General features: G+C 42.9%; 1 protein-coding gene across 8 annotated transcripts in view; it reads left to right on the top strand.

Moving 5' to 3' along the window:
* Positions 1 to 27077, top strand: part of VWA3B (von Willebrand factor A domain containing 3B) — a 222942-nt gene that overhangs the window by 104938 nt on the left and 90927 nt on the right. For 7 of the 8 annotated variants that reach the window (XM_058667561.1, XM_058667560.1, XM_058667563.1 and 4 more), the window contains exons 11-14: positions 968 to 1106; positions 2306 to 2437; positions 15653 to 15751; positions 22797 to 22979. In XM_058667561.1, coding sequence (XP_058523544.1) covers positions 968 to 1106; positions 2306 to 2437; positions 15653 to 15751; positions 22797 to 22979 — 553 coding nt within the window. The remainder of the gene's footprint in view (positions 1 to 967; positions 1107 to 2305; positions 2438 to 15652; positions 15752 to 22796; positions 22980 to 27077) is intronic. The other variant, XM_058667564.1, reaches the window with a different exon arrangement.

Below are 27077 nucleotides of genomic sequence, written 5' to 3'. Positions count from 1 at the left end.
CTCTCTAGGATGAGTCCAAAGTAGCCTTTAGTTCAAGGTTAGTTTGATTCTATTACTAAGGCCATGACCTCTTGAGAACTCTCCTTGATGCCCTATAAGTTAACGAGGTGTTCCCCCACTGGCTGATTGGGTGATGAACTTTGTGTAAACTCGGAGGCATTTGATCCATCTTCCTCCTTTTGGTGGATTGGTGTTTGGCTTCAGTATCTTCTTCACATGCATGCCTTGGTCAACACTCAGACTCTATAGGGCACGCTTCTGTAGTCTCTGGAGCATGTTGTTTCTCCATCTCTTATTTTCTATCCCTTCCCGCTCCTTCTATGCTGTAACCTCTTCTTCAGTATTTTCTCCCAGTAAAGTCTAATTTCCTTAGCCTTGCTAAACTCTGAACTCAAATTTAAATAGATTATTTTTGGTCCTCTTTTCCCCACCTCTGTCTCCCAGGCTTCTGCTGTAACCAGATGTTTCATTGACATCCTGTGACGGGCACCTGAGATGGATGGGGGAAGCAGTCCCAACTGTCGCTAGGTTATCATAAGGTTCAGGGATTATGTGTTGCCATCCCCAAGCTTACTTGAGGCTTTAGGAATATGCTGGGTCTACCAGACTGACTGTACACAGAGCAAATAGTCTGAAGTCATATCTGAAGTCATATCTGAAGGCTTCAAGATACCAGTTATTTATTTCGCTGTTGAGTTTGGCCATCACATTGGATTTATTTTTATGACATACTCGTTTTCTGACTTCTGGATTGAAGTTAAATCATGGAATGAGGGGGTGATAAGAGTATAAACTTAAACGTAGGATTTGCTACAGAAGCACTTCAATGTGAAAAAATCCCACACAGAAAATTGGACAGTAAACCCTACCCCACAGCCATGTACTCTGTAGATGTGTCTGTAAGTTCTCAGCAAGTGGCTCTTGTTGCCCATGACCTCTGTTCACTTTCAGTCTATTTCCTGCTTAGGATTACATGGCTGCAGAACGGAAGTCAACGCCTCTTTGGAAAAGCACATCATGAGTGCGTCTATGTCCTCATTGACACATCACACTCAATGAAGAGCAAATTGGACTTGGTGAAGGACAAGATCATTCAGTTCATACGGGTTAGATGAAAACTGTCTGGTTCATGCGTTTGGGGGCCTGTGCATTTTCATTGGTCATTGTTTGTGGTGGTTATAAACACTGGAAAGAGAAGTTTTGCACTAGATCTGCATTTCTTCTTTGCAAGCAGATCTTCCTTTCTTTACAGACCCTTTCTGTGACATCCAGGCTGCCTCAGGGAGTTCCACCATCCATTGCTTCAGGTTTTCTCCATCCGAAAGTCTGGTTTACAGAGACCTCCCTCTATGGTTTCCAGATGCTCTTCATCTTGAAATTTCATCCCCAGGGGAGGATGCGTATGCACAGAGTAGATGGCATGGAAGTAACGAAGGCTGTCTGGGAGCTCCAAATTCTTCTCCCTGAATGACTTAGAGCAGGTTGCTCTGGTGTGGTGGGCATCATAGTACCATCACTAGCCTATCATAGTACTATCACTATCACCAAATATTGGTGTAAACATGAATTAAAAATAATAGTAACAATGTTTGATAAATACAAAGTACAAATTTTTAATTAGACCAGTCTCTACCAGAGATACATGGATTGCTGGAAGGCAAATGAATCAGTCTGTAACCAGCTAAAAGTTTTATCCAAAAGAGGATAAATGAAATGATAGCATTCTGAATTTTTGTTCTTAAAAATATTGTTTTCAGACCCCTCTCCACAGATGTACCTCCCCTCAAGGGGTGCTTGGGGCGATACCATGAAACTGCTCTACTTCCCTAAACCGTATGAACACAGGTAGTGCGGAGGGGCAGTCTCTCCCCGCAGACACAAAATGGAAGGCAGAAACATTCCCCATTCTCCTACCTTTCCCAGTAGTAGTAGTTCATTGGAATTGAAAGCTAAATTTATTTTCTGCAAGATTTCGAAATCCATCATACTCTTTTTTTTCTATGAAAGTATTTTCCACAAACTGGTTGAAGATTCTTCATATGTAAATTTAAACATACATGTGATATGTAAAATATATCCATGGATACATACGTACATTTGTAAAGGGTTTAACATCCGAACTATGCCCAAGTTTTACCTAAATGCCTTTTGTTTTAGAAAAGATTTTTCTCTTCTGAATATAACTTATAGCTTTTAGGACTGAAATTGATATCCTAGTGATTAGAATTCATCAAGCTGTTAGCTTTTCTAGACCCTTTCTCACATTTGAGTGGTTTTATGATTAAATATTAATTGTCTTTCACAGGAACAACTGAAACACAAAAATAAATTCAATTTTGTGAAGTTTGATGGTCAAGCAGTTGCTTGGCAGAAAAAGCTTGCTGAAATCAATGAAGAAAATTTGGAGGAGGCTCAGTCCTGGATTAGAAATATTAAGGTAAAATGGAGACTCAACCTGGGAGAGTAAGTGGGAGTTTCTCATCTGCGCACCAAATTGACTCTGGGATAGAAAATCTTCAGAAATATTTTGAGCTCTAAAGAAGGCAGTGGCTTCACAAAGGTAGTCATTTTGTTTACAAAAGTCATCATTAAAGCAGTCTCATTCATTAATATCTTAAAGTTTAGATAAAACCTCTATTCATAGTACTGTATTTTCAGATCTGCCCTTGGTTCAAATCAGCCGCTTTATGAGAACACATTTCAAAATACTATATAATTTTCTTTTTACTAAAGCATGCAGATTTATTCCAAAATTCTATTATTGTTATATAGAAGATATTCTTTTAAAATATATTTATATATAAAAGATTTATTTGTTTTTATTGGATAGTCAGACATACAGAGAGGAGGAGAGACAAAGAGGAAGATCTTCCATCTGCAGATTCACTCCCCAAGCGGCTGCAAAGGCTGGAGCCTCTTCCAGGTTTCCCACGCAGGTGCAGAGTCCCAAGGCTTTGGGCCATCCTCAACTGCTGTCCCAGGCCACAAACAGGGAGCTGGATAGGAAGCAGGGCCACCGGGATTAGAACCAGTGCCCATATGGGATCCTGGCGTGTGCAAAGCAAGGACTCTATCCACTAGGCTAGGGCACCGGGCCCTGTAGAAGATACTCGTAACAGATGGCCTCATTCAAAAGTGATGAACTTGTTGGAAACATACAGTGTAATCTCACAGGTATAATCAATCCTAAGACTGGGACAGTGCCTGCCAAGTAGTTTCCAGGGATGGGGTTGGGGACCTCCTGGGAAACGGTTGCTAGGAGAGCAGGTATCAGACCATCATCCCTGGGGTTCTCTCCCTGATTCTTCCCCTACTCCCCTGCCTCACCGTCTTTTCAATACAGCTCTATCAGTTGACTCATCCAACGATGACTGTTGTGTATCCAAATCCTGCAGAAGGGTTTTGTTTTGCTTTTACATTTTAAATTTGAGATAAAGTTAGATTGCAGGAAAGAGTTGTGAAAATAATACATGGACCTTCCATATCGATTTCACCTAACTTCCTCTAATGTGAACATCTGACAAAGCTGTACTATAATAGTCAAAGCTAAGAAATTTATGTTGATGGTGCCAACTAAATCACAGACTTTTTCAGATTCCATTCCTTTTCCAATAATGTTCTTCTTATGTTTCAAGAACTAATGTCACAGTACATTTATATATTTAAAGAATGTGTTATTTATTTGATGGGAACACACACACACACACACACACACACACACACAGCTCTCATTAGCTTTCTACTTTGCTCTATGTCTGGAAAGAACAGGACTGGACCAAGTCAAATATGGGATCTGGGAACTCAATCTAGGACTCCCGTGTGTGTGAAAAAGAGATCCAGCTACTTTAGCCTTCACCCACTGCCTCCCAGGGCTGCACCAGCAGGTAGCTGTATTAAAAGTAATGCTGAGAATCGAAGTCAAGCCCTCCTATATGGGACAAAGTAGAAGTAGGAGCCTTAGCCAGTGTCTTGCCTTTTAGGCCAATTGCCTGTTACATCTAGTTGCATCTAGTCTCATTCAGTCTCTGGCAATTCCTTAGCCTATGTGACCTTGATATTGCTGAAGACGACTGCTTAAGTATTTTATATTGTTTACTTCAATTTTCTATAATATTTTCTTATGATTGAATTTGCATTACAAATCTGGGAAAAGAATATCATAAAGGTGATGTGCCCTGCTCATGTGATGTAAATAAGCCTTATTATCAGTGATATTATTTTGATTAGTTAGTTCAGATAGCATCTGCCAGAATTTGTCCATGTTACATTACATTACATTTTGCTTTGCAAACAATAAATGTTTTAGAGAAAAATACTTTGAGAACACAAATATCTTTTGTCGCCGCCGCCCAGCAGCGGCAACACTAAAAACACCGAGTCATACTCTCGAGGGTCTGGGAAAAGCCGACAACCAGACCTCTCACTGCCAAAAGCGGCTGCGTTTAAAACCTTCTTTCCGCTGCTCCTGTACGCATTGGGCTCAGCGTTCCTAATCTGCTTCTTCCATCACCCTTCTTCTTACATTTCTTCCCATACTCTCTGCTTCATTCCCCACAGTCTTTCTCCTCGTCACCCCCCAGTCTTTGTCATCGTCTGTTGTCTGTCATCTGTTGTCTGTCCTTGCGTCCTCTGTCCGTCTTCGTCCGTCTGTCCTCCCACTAGCTTTTACCCGTTACTTTTATATAGTTCTCCACCAATCACTTCTCTGCGTGGGTCCACTTAGCGCTACATGATAGGCCAGTAATCACCGCGGGGGAACTAGCCTTTCCTGTTTACCTGCTGGTGAGACCAGCTCCGCATCCTGGCCCTGGGCCAGCCGCCATCTTGCAATGGCCCAACCAGTCCCATGAGTGGCTTTAACATCCCGCTCCCCACAATCTTTCATCTCTTAAACTTTGCATGCAGAGGTGAGTTGTCTCGGTAGCAATTATTAGTGGACTGATGTGAATTTTCTGGTTTTTTTTTTTTATTCCTTTACCATTTGTTTATTGAAATTCTATTATAATTATAGAAGTTTTCCTCTTTTTTAAAACTTAATGTAATTTTTAAGCCACCACTTATGCCATCTAATTTTTTAAAAAGATTTATTTTATTCTTTATTGGAAAGGCAGATTTACAGAGAGAAGGAGAGACAGAGAGAAAGATCTTCCATCTACTGGTTCACTCCCCAAGTGGCCACAACAGCCAGATCTGCAGCCAGGAGCCCTTTCTGGGTATTGCATGTGTGTGCAGAGTCCTAAGGCTTTGGCCATCCTTGATTACTTTCTCAGGCCACAAGCAGGGAGCAAGATGGAAAGTGGAGCTGCTGGGATTAGAACTGGCGCCCATATGAGATCCTGGTGTGTTCAAGATGAGGACTTTAGTCGCTAGGCCACCACAACGGACCCTATTATTATTTTTTTAATAATAGGTAATGTTACATTAGGAAACTTAGAAACCAAGTTTGCGTACCTAGATGTGTTCTTGGTTTGATACCTGTATGAATTAATCATGAGCCACAACTTTATAACCCATCCGTTAACCCAGTTGTAACTTCTTTGACTGTGATGATTATGTCATCAGTGCTGTATTCATGCATACAGAGTGATTTCAGAATCACTAGCTCACACCCCATGGAGAAACAGAAGGATTAGAATGTAATGTTCTTCCTCTCTTCAGCTTTACTGTATCCTAATTACAGAAAACTGTTTTTTCAAAGTTTTGAGTTCAGAAACTTTCTTACCGATCCCGTTAGTGTAGTTACACCATTTATTAGTGATACAGTTAGAACCATTGGTTACAGGCTGCGTCCCATTTTGGGTTCCCCTCCCAGATTATTTGAATCTTACTCCAATTTGTATGCAGTGGTGACCACTTTTTTGATGTATAATTCTATGGATTTTGACAATGTACACAGTTACGTATCTATCATGGGGCCAAAAAGAACAGTCCTATGATCTGCAAGATTTCCTCTGGTGTCACTTTGCAGTCATTTCTCTCCTCTTCTGGTACCCATTGGGTTATTTCTCTATACTTACACTTTTGCTTTTCCAGAATATCAGAAAAATGGAACCATGCAATGTAATAGCATTGATTTGGAATTGCATTAAGCTTATAGATCTAATTAAGAAGCATTGATATCTTTGCCGTGTTGATTCTTTCAATTACTAAAGAAATTAGTACTTTAATAATGAAGTCCTAAGCATTAAATTTCCTTTGGAGCAATTGTAAATAATGCTGCATTTTGAAATACTTAATTACTGCCATCTGTTTAAAAGGCAGAGTAACAGAGAGAGAGGAGGGAGAGATCTTCTATCTAGTCATTTGCTCTCTAAAAGTCCACAACAACGGGGCTGGGCCAGGCCAAAGCCAGGGACCTAAAGTTCCATCCAGGTCTCCCATGTGGTTACCAGGGGCCCAAGGTCCTGGAGCATCGTGCTGCCTCCCAGGACATGTTAGCAGGAAGCTGGATTGGAAGCAGAGTAGCCAGGACTCTGTTTTAGTGATGCAGGTGTCTCAAGTAAAGGCTTAACCCACTGTACCACAATGCTTGCCTCGATATTACATTTTAATCTTGATTTCCACTTGTTCAATGTTAGTATATAGAAATGCAAGTGATTTTTGCTTGTTGATCTTGTATCTTTCAACCTTACTGGGCTTATTTAATCTAGGAGGGTTACGAGTGTGTATATGTGTGTGTGTGTGTATCTTGGGATTTTCTGTATGGACAACTGGAAAGTCTGCAGAGAGGATTCTGTTTTTTTTTTTTTTTTTCCTTCTGATCTGTAGGACTTTTATTACTCTGCTTTATTGCAGTGGCTAGAACTTCCAGTACAATGTTGGATAAGCTGATAAGAACAGACCTTTGGGGAGAAAATTGTGTTTCACCATTGAGTATGATGTTAGTCAGATCTTGTGTATATTTTCTAATGAGAATGTGAAAATTCCTTTCCATTTCAGTTACTCTGTGTGTGTGTGTTTGAGAGAGAGAGAGAGAGAGAGCACACATATTATTTTAGTCTGGTTTGAGTATCAGTGTAACAGAGGCCTCATAAAATTAGTTAGAAAGTATTCCCTCTTCTTTTCTTTTAAGATTCATTTATTTTTATTGAAAGACAGATATACAGAGGGGAAGATCTTCCATCTACTGGTTCACTCCCCAAGTGGCCACAGTTGTTAGAGCTGAGCTGATCAGAGCCAACAGCCAGGAGCTTCCTATTGGCCTCCCATGCGGGTGCAGAGTCCCAAGGCTTTGGTCCATATTCCAATGCTTTCCCAGGAGCTGGATGGGAAGTGGGGCTGCTGGGATATGAACCAGTGCCTATACGGGATCCTGGGCATGCAAGGCAGGACTTTAGCCACTAGGCTATCACACTAGGCCTTCTTATTTTCTTGATTAAACCATGTAAAACTTGTGTTAATTCTGTTTTGAATGTTTGATAAAATTCTTCAACCTGATCATATGAAGCTTAAGCTTTTTAAAAGAGACTTTTTTTTTAAAGATTTTATTATTATTGGAGGAGAGACAGAGGGGAAGATCTTCCGTCCGATGATTCACTCCCCAAGTGAGCTGCAACGGCTGGTGCGCGTCGATCCGATGCCGGGAACCTGGAACCTCTTCCAGGTCTCCCACACAGGTGCAGTGTCCCAAAGCTTTGGGCCGTCCTTCTACTGCTTTCCCAGGCCACAAGCAGGGAGCTGGATGGGAAGTGGAGCTGCCGGGATTAGAACCGGCGCCCATATGGGATCCTGGCGCGTTCAAGGCCAGCACTTTAGCCGCTAGGCCATGCCACCGGGTCCAAAAAGAGACTTTTAAATAATAAATTCAATTTAAAACTAGGTATAGTAATATTCAGGTTATTCTTTTATCTTGAAGTTGTAGTAGTTTGTGATTTTAGAGAAATTGTTTCAACTTCTAAGCTGTCACATTTATATGTATGACCTTTTTTTAAAAAAAATTATTTTTATTGCAAAGTTAGATATACAGAGAGGAGGAGAGACAGAGAGGAAAATCTTCCGTCCGATGATTCACTCCCCAAGTGAGCCGCAACGGGCCAGTGCTCTGCCGATCCAAAGCCAGTACCCAGGAATTTCCTCCTGCTCTCCCATGCTGGTGCAGGGTCCCAAAGCTTTGGGCCGTCCTCAGCTGCTTTCCCAGGCCACAGGCAGGGAGCTGCATGGGAAGTGGAGCTGCCGGGATTAGAACCAGTGCCCATATGGGATCCCAGTGCTTTCAAGGTGAGGACTTTAGCTCCTAAGCCACCACGCCGGGCCCCGCATAACCTTGCGAAAAAGATTTTTTTTGGTTACTTATTTGAAAGTCAGAATTGGCAAAAACTTTGAGGAAGAGACAGGCGGAGTGATCTTCCATTCTCTGGTTTACTCTCCAAAAGGCCACAGTGGCCAGGGCTAGGCCAGGAGCCAGGAGCTTCTTCCAGGTCTCCCCTGAAAGTGAGGGACCCAAGTTTGTGGGCCATCATCCTCTGTTGTCTCAGCACATTACCAGGGAACTTGAAAATGGGGCAGGCAGGACCTGAACCAGTGGCATATGGGATGCAGTGCTACAGGCAGCAGCTTTACCTATTAGACCCTAATGCCAGGCTGGAGCATAAAGTTTTTAATAATCTCTTAATGATTGTAAGAGCTGTGAAGGTATACCCTGCTTTATACTTAATATTGATTTGTATCTTTTTTCTTTATCTTACGGATATTACTAGAGATTTTTCAGTTTTATTGATTTTTTAACAGCAAATCCTTTGTTTCAATAATTTTATCCATTATTTTGTCATTTGAATTTCATTTACTTCTACCTTTTGTTTACTTTGAAGTTTATTTTGTTCTTCTTGTTATAGGTTCTTGAGGCAGGAACATAGGTTATTGTCCTGAGATTTTATTCTTTCCTAAGGTAAAATTGCAGTAAAATAAATTTCCCTGTTAGCACTGTGTAGTTTGCATCCCACAAATTTAAATGCTTTTGTTTAATTTTGATTCAATTCTTTATAATTTTAATTTTGTTTCTAATTTATTTTACAAACCATGAATTAAAACATTTCTTTTCGTGTGTCCCAGTTTTTGGCATAATCTTTCTGTTACTGATTTCTGTTGCAGCTCTGCTGTGGTCAAAGGCATACTTTGACCTTAGTTTGTTAGGATGGATCAAGTATGGTTTGTGACTCCAGATGCAGTCTAATGACGTGACAGTTCCATGTCTGTTTGAAAAGAATATGTTCTCCATTAATTAGATCTGATTAGTTTATGGTATGATATAACCTATAGTTTTATTATTTGTTTTGTGCGCCATTTAGAATAAACTATTGAGAACCCTAACTCTGCGTCGTTACAGTTTTAGTACATGTGCTGCCAAAGGGAGCACTGAAAACCCCAACTCTAAGTTTTGATGTACCTGTTTTCATTCTTAGCTCCCTCGGCTTTTGTGTTACAAGTTTTGAAGTTCAGTTGTTTTTTTGCATGCACACTTAGGACTGCTTTCTTCTTTGTTGGTTGAACCTTTTATCACCATGTAGTATCTCATTTGTCTCTAGTAATTTTCTTTGCTTTTAAACTCTATGTGGTGTTAACAGAGTTACTTGTGCATTTGAAAATTTTTTTTTTTGCATCTCAGCAAAAAAAAAAGTTTCCTTATACCATAGAGTAAAATATGTGGCAAAAATGGATTTTTGAAAAATTTAGTTTTATTTTTAATATTGTTTACATAGTTGAGGAGGAAGCATGCCCATGTGGGCCTCTGATTAGGGTGGAGGGGGTCAGGTACAAAGGAAGGTAGGTGGGACACGTTTCAGTCTTCTTTTTCCTCCTGTGTCCATAGGGGAGAAAAGGGTGGAGCCCACTCCCCACTGTCAAATCATGTCAGCACCTGGGTACTGGGGACAAGGAATGGTTCTTTAGTGACGCTTAGAGACTCTGATGTGGGGAAGAGTATTCCAATGGTGTTACTTAGGTGGTTTTGATAGTTCTATGACATTGTTGGTTTTATTGCCAGGGTTGAGATCTTTCCATGGTCTATTGGTTGACAAAGTCTACCTTATCCACCTTAGTGCGTCCACAGACCCTGGAGCATGTTGCAAAGCTTGGCAAAGAGAGTCATCCAACCTAACCTGCTTTCTGTCCTCTGATGAGGCAGTTGATGTTCTCTGCTGGCCTAGATGAGCTGGCTGTCATGCTACCTGTGTGTATCTGGACATGCTGTTTGCTGCACAGGTACCAGCAATTTAGGAGGCCTAATCCCAACACATGCACTCCAAGGCCAACCACACATCTTGTGATTTTCCCTGTGGCTGGGATTTGAATCCAGTGATCTAGCTGAGGAGTCCCATAAGAAATCTCACCTGGGGTAACCTCAGACTTGACTATTGTGTGTGACAACCAGTGCAGGATCAAGTTCAGTCTGTCACCTACATCTTCTAACCAGTGAATGCAACTGCCTGGTCAGTTCCACCCCAGGCCCATCTCTTATGCAAAGTGACAGGTGCTGCAGCGCAGTCCAGCCAGCCTGCCACAGACCCAGTCCTCATGCATACCAGTAGGTGCTGCAGCCTACTTGGGGTGAGCTCCCTAAACCCCATCAGGCCTGCCCTTGTCCCAGTTTTGTGTATACCAACCTCTGCTGTATCCTAGTCCAGCCCAGCCTTCATCCCATCCAGTTTTCATGTACAACCATAGGTGCTGTGGCTTAGCTAGGCCTGACTAGCCTCCTGTCCTGCCCCTCATGTGTGCTGTGAGGTGCTGCCACTTTGTCCTGACTGGGTCACCCTCAGATCTTGTTCTTGTGCTCACCAGCAGTAGGTATAGCCCAGCAGGAGAATGCCCACAGTTCCCCTGCCAGGCATGCTCCCAACCCTAGACTTTGCGTTTGCCAGGGAGTATTGTGATCCAGCTTGACATGCCTCACATCTAGATCCAGCTTGACTTTCCAGTGGATATCGTGGCCTAGCTTGGCTGCCCTGTACCCATTCTGGCTTTCCTGGACACCAGTTGGTGTGACAGCCTAGCCCAGCCTGGCCCACCTCCAGTCCTAACTCTCCCCGGGGGTACAGCAGCCTCACCCAGCCTAGCCCATGCCCAGACCTCTCAAACTGGCAGATGTTGTGGTTCAACCCAGCCTGACCTGTGCCCTTTCCTGACTCACTCCTGTCAGTGTGTATTGTGGTTTGACCCTGCCCAGCCTGCTCCCATACCTGGCTTATATGTATGCCTACTAGTGTTGTAGGCAAACCCAGTCTGGCAGTTGCTGCTACCCATACTGGCATCATTGATAGGTACTACAGCCTAGCCCAACTGTCCCACACTGATTCTGGGTACTACAGCCTATCCTGACCCATTCCATCCACATTCTGGCTCTTGCAAGCACCAGCAGGTGCTGGTATATTGCCCAGTCTGGTTTGCCCCCAGACCAAGCTCTCACACTTAACAGCAGGAGCTGCATCCTAGCAGGGGAGTCCTGAGAGTTAGTTCCTCTATCCAGTTGATTCCCAGACCCAGATCTTGTGTGCTGGTGAATGCTTCAATCAGCCTGGCATGGCCCACCCACGGTGTAAGTATTGCAGCCTGGCCCGGTTGGGCACAGCCCACACCCTGACTTGGTTCTCATGTGTGCCAGCAAGTGCTGTGTACTGGCCCATCCTAGCCTGGCCATAGACCTGGCCCACACGAATGCTGAGAGGTGCAGCAACCCTACCTGACCTGGCACATACCCAACTTTGGCTCTGTGCGTCTCAGTAGGAGCTGTAGCTGAGCATGGGAGTTCCCCAAGTTCTGCTACCAGGCCTGTTCCCAGCAATGCAACCTCCTTCCAGCCCCAGCTCCCTCAAGTGTCATGGAGTTCCTGTCAGGTGAGTTCTGTGATCCAGCCTGGCTCAGCCCATCACCATCCCAAGATGTCTACACAAACCAGTGGATGCTATAGTCCCACAGGAAGTGAATCCACAATTCCCATATAAAACCTGCCCCCACATGGGGTTCTCTTATGTTTTGGTGTGTGCTGTGGTCCAGGCTGTCATAGCTTACTCTCTGCTCCAACACTCATGGGCAGATTTTGCAGCTTAACCCAGCCAGCCATGCCTACCAGCCACAGCATTTGTGAGCACCAGCAGGTGGTGAGCAATACTATTTAGCTCAGCCCATGTGTTCTATGTGGGCAGATGCTTTGGCCTGACCCAGAGATGCCCACTAGTTCCCCTCCCCCGCCACCAAAACACTCTATCTAAGCTCCCCCAACTACCTTCAAGTGTAGGGGCCCAGGATTCACTCCTCCCCAGTTAACATGCCTTCAACTGCTCCCACTCCAATGCATCTCCTGACCCCCTTCCCTGGGCATTCTGCAGCCTCCCCACATAGGGGCCAGAGAAGCATGTCCTGACCCAGCATTCACTTATATCCAAAAACAAAAATAACAATTAGAAAGAGAGAGAGAGAGAGAGAGAGAGAGAGAGAGAGAGAGAGAGAGAGAGAGACAGAAGAAAAGAACAAGCAACTACAGTGGTATACTCCTATTGTTAATGCAAATTTGGCATTAACCAGCCCTAGAATGCCCACCAGCTACTGGCAGTGTTTTGCCCAGCAGTGTAACACTTGTGTAGGCACAAGGTAATCTAGGCTTTGCCTTCAGCTGAGAGATAGATATTGGTTCATGATGGTTGTCACCACTATCACTTTTCTGTGCTTTCTTATTGCAAGAACTTTGGCAGTGTGGAATGATGTGGTGAATCCTGAACAAGATAGTCCCCTGGGGCGCCTATTGTCGTTTCTGTGTCTACCCACCCAAAAATACTCATGTTTTAATAATCTACTCCACCTTCTTCACCATGAGATGTCTTTAGCTTCCCACTCAGAGCAAGATACATCCTACACCGGGCATGATCTGTTACAGCTTTTCGTTTAGAATTGGATGGCGATTTCCTTGACCTGCAGCACCACTCTGTGAAGCCCCACTCAAGATAAAGAGTTTGATCTGGTTTTGTAAGTTATGTCCCAGAGCTTTCAAAATGCTGGGCATTTGGTATTTAAGTGCTACTAAATATCTGCTGGAATGGAAGGGAGGCCCATGTGAAAACAACTAGATGAGTCAGAGCTTAGAATTTCCCATGTGTGTCTGGGGTAAGGAATTCAATGTGGGGAGCATCTAAGGCATTTTGTGAGGATCTGGAGATGTGTTGGGCGGAGTGGTTGGATATTTTTCATTCCTCTGGCTGTCAGTCGGCCGCCTTGCTCTGAGAACAAGCCTGTTCACTCTACAGATGTTGGAACTTCTAATGGCCTTTTCATAAAAGTGTGAGAAATGTGACCCACGTACCATCAATCAAAATAACATTTAGACTTTTTAAAAAGTCTTATTTATTTAGTTGAAAGGCGGAGTGATGGGTGTGATAGATGGACAGGGACACAGAGAAAGAAATCTTCCATCTACTGGTTCCCTTTCCAATGCCTTTAACAACTAGGGCTGGGCCAACCAGAAGCCAGGAGCTGGGAATTCCATCCAGTCTCCACATGGGTGACAGGAACTCAAGTACTTGGGCCGTGAGCCTTTGTCTCCTTGGTACATTAGCACAAAACTGAATTCTCTGATCTAGTGAAGACGGGGCTAGAACCCAAGCACTCTGATGTGGGGCGCTGGTGTCTGGAGCCGCAGCTAACCCACTTCTCCACAGCACTTGTGCCAACGTCTGCATTTGGATTTGAGAGAAAATGACCCTAAGTGGTGGGCCTAACAAGTAGAAGTGTGGCAGTGGTGATGGATACAGGTGGATGTAGCTCTTGGAGGGGGAGGGCCAGTAAGCTGCCCCTGATTCATGGCCGATGCTCCCCGTGTCAACAGTGGGCAAGTCTAGCTCCAGTGCTTAGTATTGGGGCTGCTGAGGCCCCGCCAGGCAGCTCTGCAGTAGGATTTGGAGTCTTGCTTCAGGTAGGCGGTCCCAAGTGAGGTTCTCCTGCCTTCTTGGTGAGCCTGTGATCCAGACTCACCTTTACATAAATTTCTTTCTGCCTGAGCTGATCACAGTGGGTTTTCTTGCTTACTGAGACACTAGAACTGAGATGAAGAAGAAGTCCAAGCACCTCTGGACAGTTCAGAGTCCTGTGTATCTTATTCCTGACATTCTGGTGCGAGTCATTTTGTGTGTTACAGAGAGTACATTCCAGTGAATTTGTATTTACCCAAACACTAATTCCTTTCTATGTTGATGAAGTATTCAGGAGATTTTCTAATTTGTATTGTTTCATATGGCCACAAATCTATCATTAGGTTCTCTTGGTATGCAATGTGTATATTCTGTGAATTTTGTTTTTATATGAAGATGGTTTTTGGATTTGTTATATGACTGTGGATTTTTTGAGATTTATTTATTTTTATTGGAAAGTCAGATATACAGAGAAAAGGAGAGACAAATAGGAAGATCTTCTTTCTGCTGAGTCACTCCCCAAGTGGCCACACCGGCCACAGCTAAGCTGATCTGAGGCCGGGAGCCCGAAGCCTCTTCCAGGTCTCCCATGCAGGTATAAGGTCCCAAGGCTAGGTCACAAGCTGGATGGGAAGCAGGGCTGCTGGGATTAGAACTGGTGTGCATATGGGAATCCGGGCATGCAAGGTGAGGACATTAGCCACTAGGCTATCATGCCGGGTCCATGGAGAGTATTTTTATTGAAATTATGTGTAAGAGAGACATTGAGCCATAACTTGCTCCTTTTGATTGATTTTAGTTTGACTTCAACAATTTCTTGTTTATTTATTCCTGTCATAACTAAAGCAAAACATTTGGAGTCTTCTATTCAACATCATGTGTTCATATGAGGATTATAAACCTGCATTTGAAGATATATTCCACTAGGCCTGTGTGAAGTCAGGTCATATTACATATGTCCATGTGTCTGTTAGGTTGCTAAAAATGCTGCACTCATATTTGGTAAATATTGGTGTCATGAATAAATCCTGGTTTGAAACAAATATAATCCCTACTAGAATATATGCAGGCTATGTGTTTAAGTTCTGTTGGCAGCTGAGTGAACAATAAATGAGTTCGCATTGCATAAAAATACACAGAGACAAAATTGCATTGAGATCTCTCTTAAGACAGAATATTTTCAGTTCTAACTTCTCAAAGTTCTTGGACTGCCAGGGGTAGAGACTTTAAAGATGTATTTATTTTTAAAATATGTATTTTTAAATTTTTTCTTAGAAGGTAGATTTATAGAGAGAAGGAGAGAGGCAGAGAGGAAGATCTTCTCTCTACTGGTTCACTCCCCAAGTGGCCACAACAGCCAGAGCTGAGCCAATCCAAAGCCAGGAGCCTGGAGCCTCCTCCAGGTCTCCAACATGGGTACAGGATCCTAAGGCCTTGGGCCATCCTTTACTGCTTTCCCAGGCCACAAGCAGGGAGCTGGATGGGAAGTGGAGCAGCTGGGACACGAACCAGCACCCATGTGGTATCCCAGCATGTTCAAGGCAAAGATTTAGCCTCTGAGCCATCATGCTGGGCTCCAGGGTAGACTTTTATAGCATACCTAGAGATGTTGTTTCTTAGATTCCTTGGGCTGCAGTTATTATCTCAGCATAGTCCTAATTTGTCTTTGATTTATCAACGTCCTGTCTTTTCTTCCTGGAAGCAGAAATTTAGTTCCGCTTCTTGATGAGATTCAAATATGTCCTTTCTCTTTTCTGCAGGTTGGAAGTACCACAAACACCCTGAATGCCCTACAGATTGCTTTTGCTGATAAAGAAACACAGGCCATCTACCTTCTAACAGATGGGAGGCCTGATCAGGTACTGAGCAAAATAAGGAACAAAAATGAATGCCCAGAGTGGGCTTGGACGGGGAGGGGGCTTTTCCGATGGCCGTTGAGAAGCTGTCGAGGCTTCCTTGACCTAGAGGCTCAGAACAGGATGAGAAAACACACGAAGGATCCCCTTTGTCTAAGGTCAGCCTGCAGAGGATTTATGTGGTAGTGGAGTTGTCTGGTTAATATGACGCACACAGGCCTGGAGACCAACGCCAAGACAGAGGTCTGCTTTCCATTGAACACTGGCTTCTATTTTATTACAGACTGAGAGCAGGGGAAGGGATGCTTTCATTTTTTTCCCCTCTGAGAACTCTGAATCTAAACATGTCAGTGCACAATGTCACAGGTTTTACCTCTAATTTTAGCTTCTTCCTCATTTAAAACAAAAGCATGTCTTTCTATTGAGTGAAATGTTCTTTGTTTTGTTTAACCTGACTGGGAAGAAAAATCACTGAAAAGTTTTAGAAGCATCTGTTTGGGCTTTGAGCTTTGTGAATGAAAGATGAATGCTCCAGACTTTAAATAAATACAAGAATTTTCAAGCCAGCAAAATGTAAATTAAGCACCGGAGTGATTTAGTATCAACTTGTGCCCTTCCTCATAAGATGTTTGCATATGCAGACTGCTACGCAAATATCTTAAAATATCCTACATCAAATGGTTCAGGGATTAAAGAATAAAACAACAGGATTTTATTTTTATTTATTCATTTTTTACTATAGTTTCACATTCATGACAAAGAGGTAACGTTTAAAGTTTATTTTGCTTTGGGGTGATTTTCCTACCATCCTCATTGTATTTGCCCTTCAGAAGCAGTTGATTGTGTCTCTCATGCTGCATGTGTGGTGCCAAGGTTTGACACGACCAGGACGAGTATCTTGATCCTATCTTAAGGAAAGCTTATGTTCCAGGAGAATGTATAGATGTACAGAGTTAACTGTGATAAAATACAGTGAACAAATTGCCTGGGCTGTGTCTAGGAGCACAAAGTCAAGATGGAGAGAAGATAGAAGATGCTTCCGCTGAGGAAGGTAGACCACTAGTGTCCTGGGCAGAAAGGGCAGATGTGGCAGCGCAAGGGGATGCTAAGAAGAACAAGCTGAGGGCAGGGCAGTGGTGGAAGAACATCATGGTAAGGTAGTAAAGTTCTTTTTTTTTTTTTTTAAAGATTTATTTATTTTATTACAAAGTCAGATATACAGAGAGGAGAGACAGAAAGGAAGATCTTCCATCCAATGATTCACTCCCCAAGTGAGCCGCAGCGGGCCGATGCGCGCCGATCCGATGCCGGGAACCAGGAACCTCTTCCAGGTCTCCCATGCAGGTGCAGGGTCCCAAAGCTTTGGGCTGTCCTCGACTGCTTTCCCAGGCCACAAGCGGGGAGCTGGATGGGAAGTGGAGCAGCCGGGATTAGAGCGCCCATATGGGATCCCGGTGTGTTCAAGGCGAGGACTTTAGCCGCTAGGCCACGCCGCCGGGCCCAAGTAGTAAAGTTCTTGATGGGAAGGTGCTTGAATGCCTTGTTGAAAGGGAAGGCCCCGGGGCTGGCATTGAGGTACCATCTGTGATGCCAGCACCCCTTATAAGTGCTGTTTCCCATCCCAGCTGTTTCACTTCTGATTCAGCTCCCTACTAATGGCATGGGAAAGCAGCTGAAGATGGTCCAAGTCCTTGAGCCCATTCCACCCATGTGTGAGACTCAGGTGGACCGCAAGGATCCTGGCTTTGATCTGGCCCAGGTCTGGCTGTTACAGACGTTAAGGGAGTGGACCAGTGAATGGAACATCACTCTCAGGAGACTGCCACTGCGAGAGCTGGTGTGGGCCTGGGCTTGGGCAGCAGCAGCGCAACAGACAGGAGGTGACTGTCTTCAGAGATGGGACAGGATGTGGTGACCAGCAGGGGAGCAGGGAGTGGCAGGTCCGAGGAGAAGGCAAGAACAGGGCAGAAACAAGTCCAGATGACCAAGTTCTGGTTTATGATGCATGTACTATTTCACTGATAGGATTTGAAGTTAAGAAGGAGCAAGCTTAGGGGTCGCTGGTGGAGGAAGCTGAATTTATTCAACTGTAGTCACGTGGCTATCCTTGGAAATTCAAAGGGAACTTCAGAAAGCTTATGGATAGGTGCAATTAAAAGAAGTTTATTACATTGCAAGAAATTTTGAAATATATATATTTAATAATACACATGTTCTATAAATATATATGTATTTAATAATGTACATTTTCTATGAATGTCTTCAAGACCATCTCAGCCACCCAGGTGAGGCTGGAGTTTAGGAAAGATGTGTGCTGGAGATTCTAGTTTAAGAGTCATCTAGTGCCCAGGCAGTCTTGTTCTTTTCAATGAACTCTTGCTGGTTTCTAAAAATTGCTTATACTGCAAGCAGTTTAGAAAAAGCATAAAAAGAAAAATTTATACAATTCAATTTTGCTTTCCTTTTTTTCATCTAATGTGTTACATGCATTTTTCCAAGTCATGAGAAATGAGAAGCATCATTCTCAATGACTGCATCATATTCCACTAAACAGAGTCAATAAGACTTTGATAAGCATTGATAAGCATTGACTTTGGATAGCAAGACATTTATAGTGTGAACTGTAAAGGTACAAAAGGCCATTTAAAGGAAATTCTTCCTTAGCTCTGTTACCAGCTGAGAGGCGACTTACGCCTCCAGTTTGTTTCATCTCCTTCCAAATACTTTATATTATACAAGTAGAAATGAACCTGTACATATTTAAAAACACTAATGTTAGCATAATATATATTATATATATAATCATAAAACAATATAGATTGCATCCTATCACTTCGCAGAGGGCTTCTTTTTTTTTTTTTTTTTTTTTTTTGGTTCTATTATATGGCTAATCCATCATTTACTTAACCAGCCTCCTGGAGATGGGCATTTAGACTGCTTTCAATCTTGCTTCCATTATAGTGAATATTGCAAAAGGAACTATATAATACATCAATTTAAACATGTGTGGTATAAATTTTGAGAAGTGAATTAAATCAAAAGATACATATGTAAACATTTTTATTTCTTCATTGGACTGACAAAATGACAGAGGAGGGCAGAGAGAAAGAGAGCGAGAGAGAGCGAGTGCACTGTCATCCCTGGTTTACTCCCCAGATGCCCACAAAGGTTGGCGATTAGCTGGACCACATCCAGGAGCGAGAATTCACTCCACATTTCCCACAGGAGTGGCAGCAACCTAAGCATTTGAGCCATCAGTGCCAACCCCCAGGACTGGAGTTAACAGGAAGCTGGAGTTAGGAGCAAGGGCTGCCTGTTAAACCCAGGTACTCCCGTGCAGGATGTGTGTGTCTTGACTGCTAGGCTAAATGCCTGCCTCCATATTGGTATACATTCTATTGGATACCTCCCAATAGTCCCACAAAGAATACCCCTGCCAGCAGTGTGTTGAGAAGGACTCTTGATTTACAGTATGTCAGGGACTTGCAAAAGTCTGGAATCTCCCAATAGTGTGTACAAAATACATTCACATTTTCCTGGAAAGAAAAATCAGAAAATTTCTCCAGATTCTTACAGGTCTATGATCACTTCACTTACATTGTACAAATCAGAATATGATAATGTTGGTGTCTAAATAGGCAAAGCACGCTAAACATAAGTGATTAGATATTAAAATTTTTTGCATTCATATTTGCTTTTTTTACATGTGCAGTCTATTTTGTATTATCTCTTGGAGTTCTTCAAAAGAGCAATAGGACTCAGGCATTTGATAGTTCTGTTTTATGGGGAAGATATTAAGGTGTGCCTACACTCTGGTAGTTTTTCTTTATTATTATTCTCACTGACTTTGTAGGTACTGAATATGTAAGACCAATGTTATTGTTTCAAGTATTTGACAGGATTTCTACTGGAAGAACACAGAAAGATGTAGATGCCAACTTGTTGCTGTATTATTAAGTGTATAAAGTAGCATCATAAATTGAGATAAATCCTTGATATTAATCAAGTCAAAGGAATTATAGAAGTGAATTTTAGTGGAAAGAGAATCAGATAGAGAGTAGACATCAGTGGGAGTGTGTTGTAAACTGCTACAGAGGCCTTGTGCTGGAAGAAACCAGCCCAACTCTGGCTGTGGTCATTTGGGGACTTCTTCAAAGTTAGGGGCTTGCCCTGACAGAAATTAAGAAAATGGATGTGGTAAGACATCTGCACCTTCTGTACAAAGCCAGGTGGAGAAAGCTGAATAGGCTGAGTAGGAGTGCTGGGAGACAGCAAAGCACTGGGTGATCAACTTGCACCCACAGTGCTCTTTCAGGCAGCAAGGAGAACCAGTTCTTACCTTGCTGCTCCAAGATGATGTTAGTGGTGGAAGGTCCACTGCTGGTACATCTGATCGGACTCAGAGGAGGGACCCAGGGAAAATCATGGAGCTGTGCTACCGGACCTCCTCTTAGGGCCAGAGGGAGTTGGCAGCCTCCCAAGGTGTGTCCTAAGGGCTGCCAGAGCTGAGAAAGCTTTCTTTGCTGTTGCACAGGAGCTGGACAGGGAGTGGCTTTCCCCCTCCACAGCCTGCAGGAGCTTCTGGAGGAGGGTAGAGGGAAGTGTCAGGATCAGTCAGGCTGAGGGATGGGATGTTTACTTCAACTTAACACTACTGCTGCTTTTCAAACTTCCTGGGGACGTGGGAGCACTGCAATGGCTATTTCCCCTTGCTGAAATGGAGCCTCCTCTGCAGTTAAGTGCAGCCCACCCTCTGTCCAGCAGCTCTCCCAAGCTACATGGGGGCACTGGAACATCATGCAGGTGTAGCACAGAGGGGCCACCTGGGGCTAGGTATGAGTAGGGGCTTGCAACAAGGCATGTGATAGTCACTTTTCTCTTTTGCTGTGTGGACTGATGGAAATAATTCTAAGAGCAGATGCTCATCCCCAGCTGTGTGGTACCCACACAGTACTAAATCAGCGTTTCTTTCCTTTCCCAAACAACTCACCTGTAAGTCAATGTAGGAGTAGTTTATGGCTGGCACTATATTAAACCAACAGAATGTAGGTCTAGACTGTGGGGATGGTGGGCATTAGCCAGCAGTCTCTAGTAAAAAAAAAAAAAAGGAGGGGGGATTCGTGATAGTATGAATCATGCCAAATCATTGTAGAAAGGATGCAAGCAAAGACACAGCAGAACTCTTAGTGTCTACGAGTATCAGGTGCCCAACAATGGAAGCTGAGATAAAGAGAGGGAGGCAGCAGTGAAAGGCTTTGCTCTCTCCCGGCAGTTGATGAGATAAATGGTGTCAGCTCTTTAGCTAACCATCTAAGTTGGATTGGTGTTTAGTAGGGAACTGGATGATGGTGAAAAGAGAGAGGAGAGTGATGGTAATGATGAACTTACAGGCAGGAATGTGCTTGAGACTGCAGCCACAGAGAATATGGCTGGGTGTAAACGATGGCTGGGTTAAAAACAGACCCTTGAAGACCATCTAACTGTTGTCTTCTCTAGGCTCTGTGTGTGTGTGTGTGTAGTGTGCACGCGTGCTCACTAGCACAAGGCCAGCATGTGATGAGCCTAGAGTTCTCTTTTTCTTTCATCACCTTACGTTCCCAGGACTCCAGGGGGAAATGTATGAGGAAAGGTTAAAAGTCAAAGGGCAGGAAATGGCTAAAAGAGCAAGCAAGTAGGGTCAGTGAAGAGGGTCTCATAGTCCTGAAACCCACAATGGAAGGTGGGGCAGAACAATCAGAAATGCTTTCTCCTCAGCTCGGCTGCGGTGGGGCATAGCAGGGGAATTCATCTTTCCTGAGTATCAAATAATGTTTCCTGAAAGTTGATACAAAGCACATGGGAGAACAGATAATCTGGCATTGATTCTAGTGCCAGAAAGTGGGGTTGTATTCCAATTTTCCAGTGACCCCAGGATTACATGGTCTCTCTGAGCTTCTGTCTCTTGTGCATACTGTGTTGATAACAGTTGCATATTCCAAGAAAAAAGCAAGCATAGGATAGCTAAAACAGTGCATGGGGTTCTGTTTATGCGGATAAGAGGCACAGTGGTGATTAGGCTCAGTTATACATCTATTTAAGGATGTCTCCAAGAAATAGGTTTCCTTTTTAACTTCATGCTTCACCATCTTTATGTAGAATTTGCACAGCATAGCTGCCTCTCAACCTCCAGTTAGGGTGTCTGTTTCCAAGGAGGGAGAGGGAGCAGGGAGAGGGACTTGTACATCTAGTCTGGTGAAAACAAACCCCTCTCCCGAGTCTTCTCTCTCTGCCTTACCTTGCCAAGACTAGTTCACAAGGCTACCTCCAGCTGCCCAAATGTCTCAGAGAGTAGATCTTGCATGTGTGTCTCTGTGTTGTTATTGTTGTTGTTGCATTTTTTTTTAACTGGAACATTGCTTCTGTGAAAATGAAACCAGGGTTCTGAGAATGAAAAGGAGAGCAATCTTTCCATGACTACCTCACAAGGTGCTTGTCAGTGTTAAGCAGATCAGCATCCTCAAAGGATACTAGAAGGATGCTCAGTAAAAGTCTCCTCCCTTGTCCTCTGTGGGAAACAAGCTGCCCATAGCAATGTTAGGACGTGGGAATTCCTGTTTCTTTGGAGATGCTTTGGAAGCCGTATTGAGAATTCAGAGACCTTACTTTCTGGAATCCCAGTGGTCAGGCTGTTCTGCCCATGGCTTCTGACCCCAGTACTTCAGGTGGTGTAAAACACAGCCCAACACTTTGCAAGTACAAACTCTACGCTTATGTGCACCTACAGGTGAGTGATTTGGTTAGTCAGATCTTTCTCCTAGCTTTCTTTTCCCACCAAAGCCTGAACTCCCAGAGTGGAAGGGCTGTGTCTTTGTATGCTCCCTGCCTGCGAACATTTGCTTTGTTTATCGAATTGAATTGACACACTTGCAAGAGCTATTTGCCACTGTATAATGAACTAGTATGTGAAAATTTCATGACCTATACCAAATACTAAGGATTTTCATGTCTTTTTTTCCCCCTTTCTTTCTCTTTCCATCTCCCCTTTTCTCTCTAAAACTTGTCACTTCAGCCACCTGAAATGGTTCTGGATCAAGTCAGAATTTTTCAGAAAATCCCCATTTATGCCATCTCTTTCAACTACAATGATGAGATAGCAAACATGTTTTTGAAAGAACTTGCTGCTTTGACTGGAGGAGAATTCCGTTCTTATAATTTTGGTGCCAAGGACCCGCTTCCTGCTGAATCTATTCAGGTAAAAGCTTGATGGGCTGAGAAGGGTGTTCTCACTGTAAGATAGATGCCCCAGACATCACATTAGTTGGGAAAATCAGGAGTACAAAGGGAGAAGATTAACCACTCAGCAGTGAGTGTACCAGTACTTCTTAAGATGTGATCCAAGGGTGACCTGAGCTAGAGTAATAGTGGCAATGCAGATACTTCTTAGCTGCTGAATCAGCATGTGAGCATAGAGGCCCGGGAATCCTAATTAATATGTCTTAGTTGCTTCCCTAAAATTTTGCTTGTAGGATCCTCAAACATATACAAAAGTTCAAATGTATGAGCCCTCATATACCATCACTCAAATTCAATGATTATCAACTTTTTGCCAAATCTGTGTGTTTGACAAAGACCCTAAGAGATGCAAAAAATGAAGATGATTAACTATGTTGGGTACAGATATTTGTGGGAAGCTCAGAAATGTCCTCTGACTTTTAGGTAATTGTCTCCAGACTTCTTATAGTATATAGCCATGAGAGCATTTTTGATAAAGTAGTTCTTTCTAATAGGTGAATGAGATAATGTAAATAAAAAAAATCTCTTCTCCAATCCTCTGATCTTGGCCTGCCATTGTGTGTTTTACAAATACCCTTATATCTTTCTTGAGAGAGTGGGTTTTTCTTTTTTTATTTTATGTCCTGAGAAGTCACTTTAAATATGTGTGAAGTGGGTGCCAGGACAAGACAAAGTACCAGTCAGCGCTACAACAACTTTCCTGAGGAAGCTACCTGCTTCTGGGAAATGAACCATCCAAAAGGTTTGGAGGGAACAGTGCTCTGAGTTCCCACAGGAGTGGGAGTAGCGGTTCTCCCATCAGCCAGACTGCAGAACTTCACAATCCTTTTGGAATTGAGTCTTTCCTCAGCAGTAGAAAAAATGAAGCATTGGGCCCGGCGGCATGGCCTAGCGGCTAAAGTCCTCGCCTTGAAAGCCCCGGAATCTCATATGGGCGCCGGTTCTAATCCCGGCAGCTCCACTTCCCATCCAGCTCCCTGCTTGTGGCCTGGGAAGGCAGTTGAGGACGGCCCAAACCTTTGAGACCCTGCACCTGTGTGGGAGACCCGGAAGAGGTTCCTGGTTCCCAGCATCGGATCGGCGCGCACCGGCCCGTTGCGGCTCACTTGGGGAGTGAATTATTGGATGGAAGATCTTCCTCTCTGTCTCTCCTCCTCTCTGTTTATCCGGCTTTCCAATAATAATAATAAAAATCTTTAAAAAAACAAAGAAAAAAATGAAGCATTGCTCTAATTCAGCCTGCAAAATCCTGACCACACAGTTCAAAGGATCTAACTGTTTGCAAATAACTTAACTGCACCTCAGAACAAATTCCGAGTATAATTATTGGAAAACAAAATCAGTCACTACTACAAAGTAAGGCTGGCGATGTGTAGAATCAGCCAAATATTACCAAGCATTCAAAAAGTGGGAAAACATGGTCCCGTAATGGGAAGAAAAAAGAAAACTGAAATACTAAAGATTTACTTACTTATTTACTTTATTTGAAAGGCAGATTAAGATAGATAGAGAGAGGGAGAGACCTTCCTTCTGCTGATTCACTCCCCAAATGGCTGCAATGTTATTAGGGAGAGACATGGGAAGGGAGAAGTGACTTACTCACAAAATAAACTTACAGAAGTGAAAAATACAAGTGTGAGATAAAAAATACAAGTGATGAACAGTGCATCCAAAATTACACAACTGAAGATGAATGAACTGGAAAGCAGCAATAGAAATTATACAAAATATAACACAGCAATGAAAGATAATTCATTCCAATTTTAGTATATGTGCTGCCAAAGCGAGCACAGAAAGAGAAGTCAAACAAAAAATAATTTAAGAAAACAATATTTGCAAACTGTGATAAGATTTAAGCAAGCTACAAAAGATGTGATTGAAGCAATAGCAGCCAGAATTTTTCCAAATTGGATTAGAACTATAAATTCATTGACTCAAGACACTTATGAATCCCAGACTGACTCATTATTCCTCACCAGGCAAAAGCAGATATTGCTGCTATTCCTGCGTCAGGGTAGTCTCAGAGAGACTGGTTGAGAAGATGATCTTACTTCCTCTCTTAGGTGGAAGTAGGCAGTATGCCAATTTGCCCACCAGGGGGTGTCCACGGATGCTCTCACCTGCCAACCTTGAGCCTTCACAAGGCAAGGCAAGGCAAGGCCAGTCTAATTACTACTATGATTTACCAGAGTCCTCATGTTGGCAGAACTCGGCAAGGAGCTAAGTTTACACAAACATCCAGACATCAATGGAAATGAAAAAGGAAGCGTGAGTTGAGGGTAGACAGCACCCAACCTTCCTCCTTTCCCTGGTGTGAATGAGACTTGACGAGAAGCTGAAATTCCACACCCATTCAGTAGCGTGAGAGTAAATGACTAAACATGAACCTGCACTAACATCTGCTGTGGTCCTCCTCATAGGGGCAGCGGGGCCCGGGGAAGAGCTGAGCTTCCACCCTCATCCGGCACAATGAGAGAAAGGAGGTAGTACTAAGTGTGGTTTCTCAGTAGTCTGTTAAATCCCTACCCACAGGAGCTCCACCTATGAGCAAACTGGAAATAACTCTCCCTAAAAAGAGAGCTAAACTCTCCTGACCCTGGCTACACTGCTAACAACCTTGATGAAAAAAGCTGTAAAAACTTACCAGATACATAGGTGTGTCAGAGTGAAAGAGAAGATTAGCTATGATGTTTAGCTGTGAAAGTTTAGCTATCAGACTTACAAAATGTACTTGAAAATCTGTCTACCTTTGGTGATGTGTAGGTAGGCAGAGGGACACAGCCGCAGGTGATTCAGGCCTCAGACTTTCCTCCCTTCAGAGATACACCAGGGTGAGTGGGAAGAACAGGCAGGAGGGACTCAGCTAGAGCACATGGCCCATTCCAGGGAACCCTGTTTCTGTGTGCCACTCACTTGGGGACACCTGAGAGATAGCAATGGAGTCCCCATAGACTCCTGCTAGCCTTACTGGAGGAAACCCTCTCTGCTCCTTCAGTCACCAAGCACCAGCAAGAACCTGGCTGGAGTCAAGTGGACAATCCCAAAAAGGCTCTGAAAATTAAACTCTCATTGACGCAACCCCCTGCAAAAATAGGACAAGTCTCACATACTAAATTTAAACAGGACAACTGCCAACTAAAATAAGAGATTTTAAATAGGATCAAGAGTCTTCTAAACTAATAGACAAAATGCCCAGGATAGTTTCTTAAAACATTACCCATCATACTAAGAAACAAGAAAATCACAACTTGAATAATAAAAGCCTAATGATGCCAACATTGAGATGAATTAGATATTGGAATTACCTGACAAGGACTTTATAGAAGCTGTCATATAAATACTTCAACAGCCAATTATAGATTTTCTTGAAACGAGTGGGCAAAGAGAGAAATCTTAGCAAATAAGTACGAATTGCAAAAAGTTTCCAAGTGGAAATCTTAGAGCTGACAAATACAGTAACAGAAAAAATAAAAAGCCTCATTAAACAAGCTTAGTGGTTGAATGAAAACTATTCAATGAGCAAGAAATTAGAGCAGAAGAATTAAACAAATGTAAACAGTAGGAAGAATAGAATGAAATAAAATTAACAGAGCCATAAGGACATGTGGAGTAATAAGAAAAGATTAAACATTAGTATTAGGAGAGCCTCCTAAGGACAGGAGAAAACAACAACTGAACAGGACTAAAAATGTATCTGGAGCTATGATTGCTGAAAAATTCTCCAAGTTGTTGAGATACACAATCATACACATTTATAAAGCTCATAAATTCCAAGCAGGATAAATCCAAAGACATCCCTGGTAAGATAGTTAAACACTTGAAAATTAGAGATAAATAAAACACATCTTGGAAGCATCCAGAAAGAAATGGCAGCACTTCAACAGCAAATTACAGTAGGTCTCTTACCCAAAACCCAGATGGCAAGTAGAGGGGGCGGAAAGCACAACATTTTTCCAAGTTGGAAAGAAAATAACTATCAACTATGAATTTTATATCTCATAAAACTATCCTTCTTGAATGAAGAGGAAATAAAAATATCCACAGATAAATTAAAAAT

Source organism: Ochotona princeps, chromosome 8 (assembly GCF_030435755.1).
Source record: "Ochotona princeps isolate mOchPri1 chromosome 8, mOchPri1.hap1, whole genome shotgun sequence".
Taxonomy (NCBI): domain Eukaryota; kingdom Metazoa; phylum Chordata; class Mammalia; order Lagomorpha; family Ochotonidae; genus Ochotona; species Ochotona princeps.
This window is presented reverse-complemented; position numbering and strand designations above follow the sequence as displayed.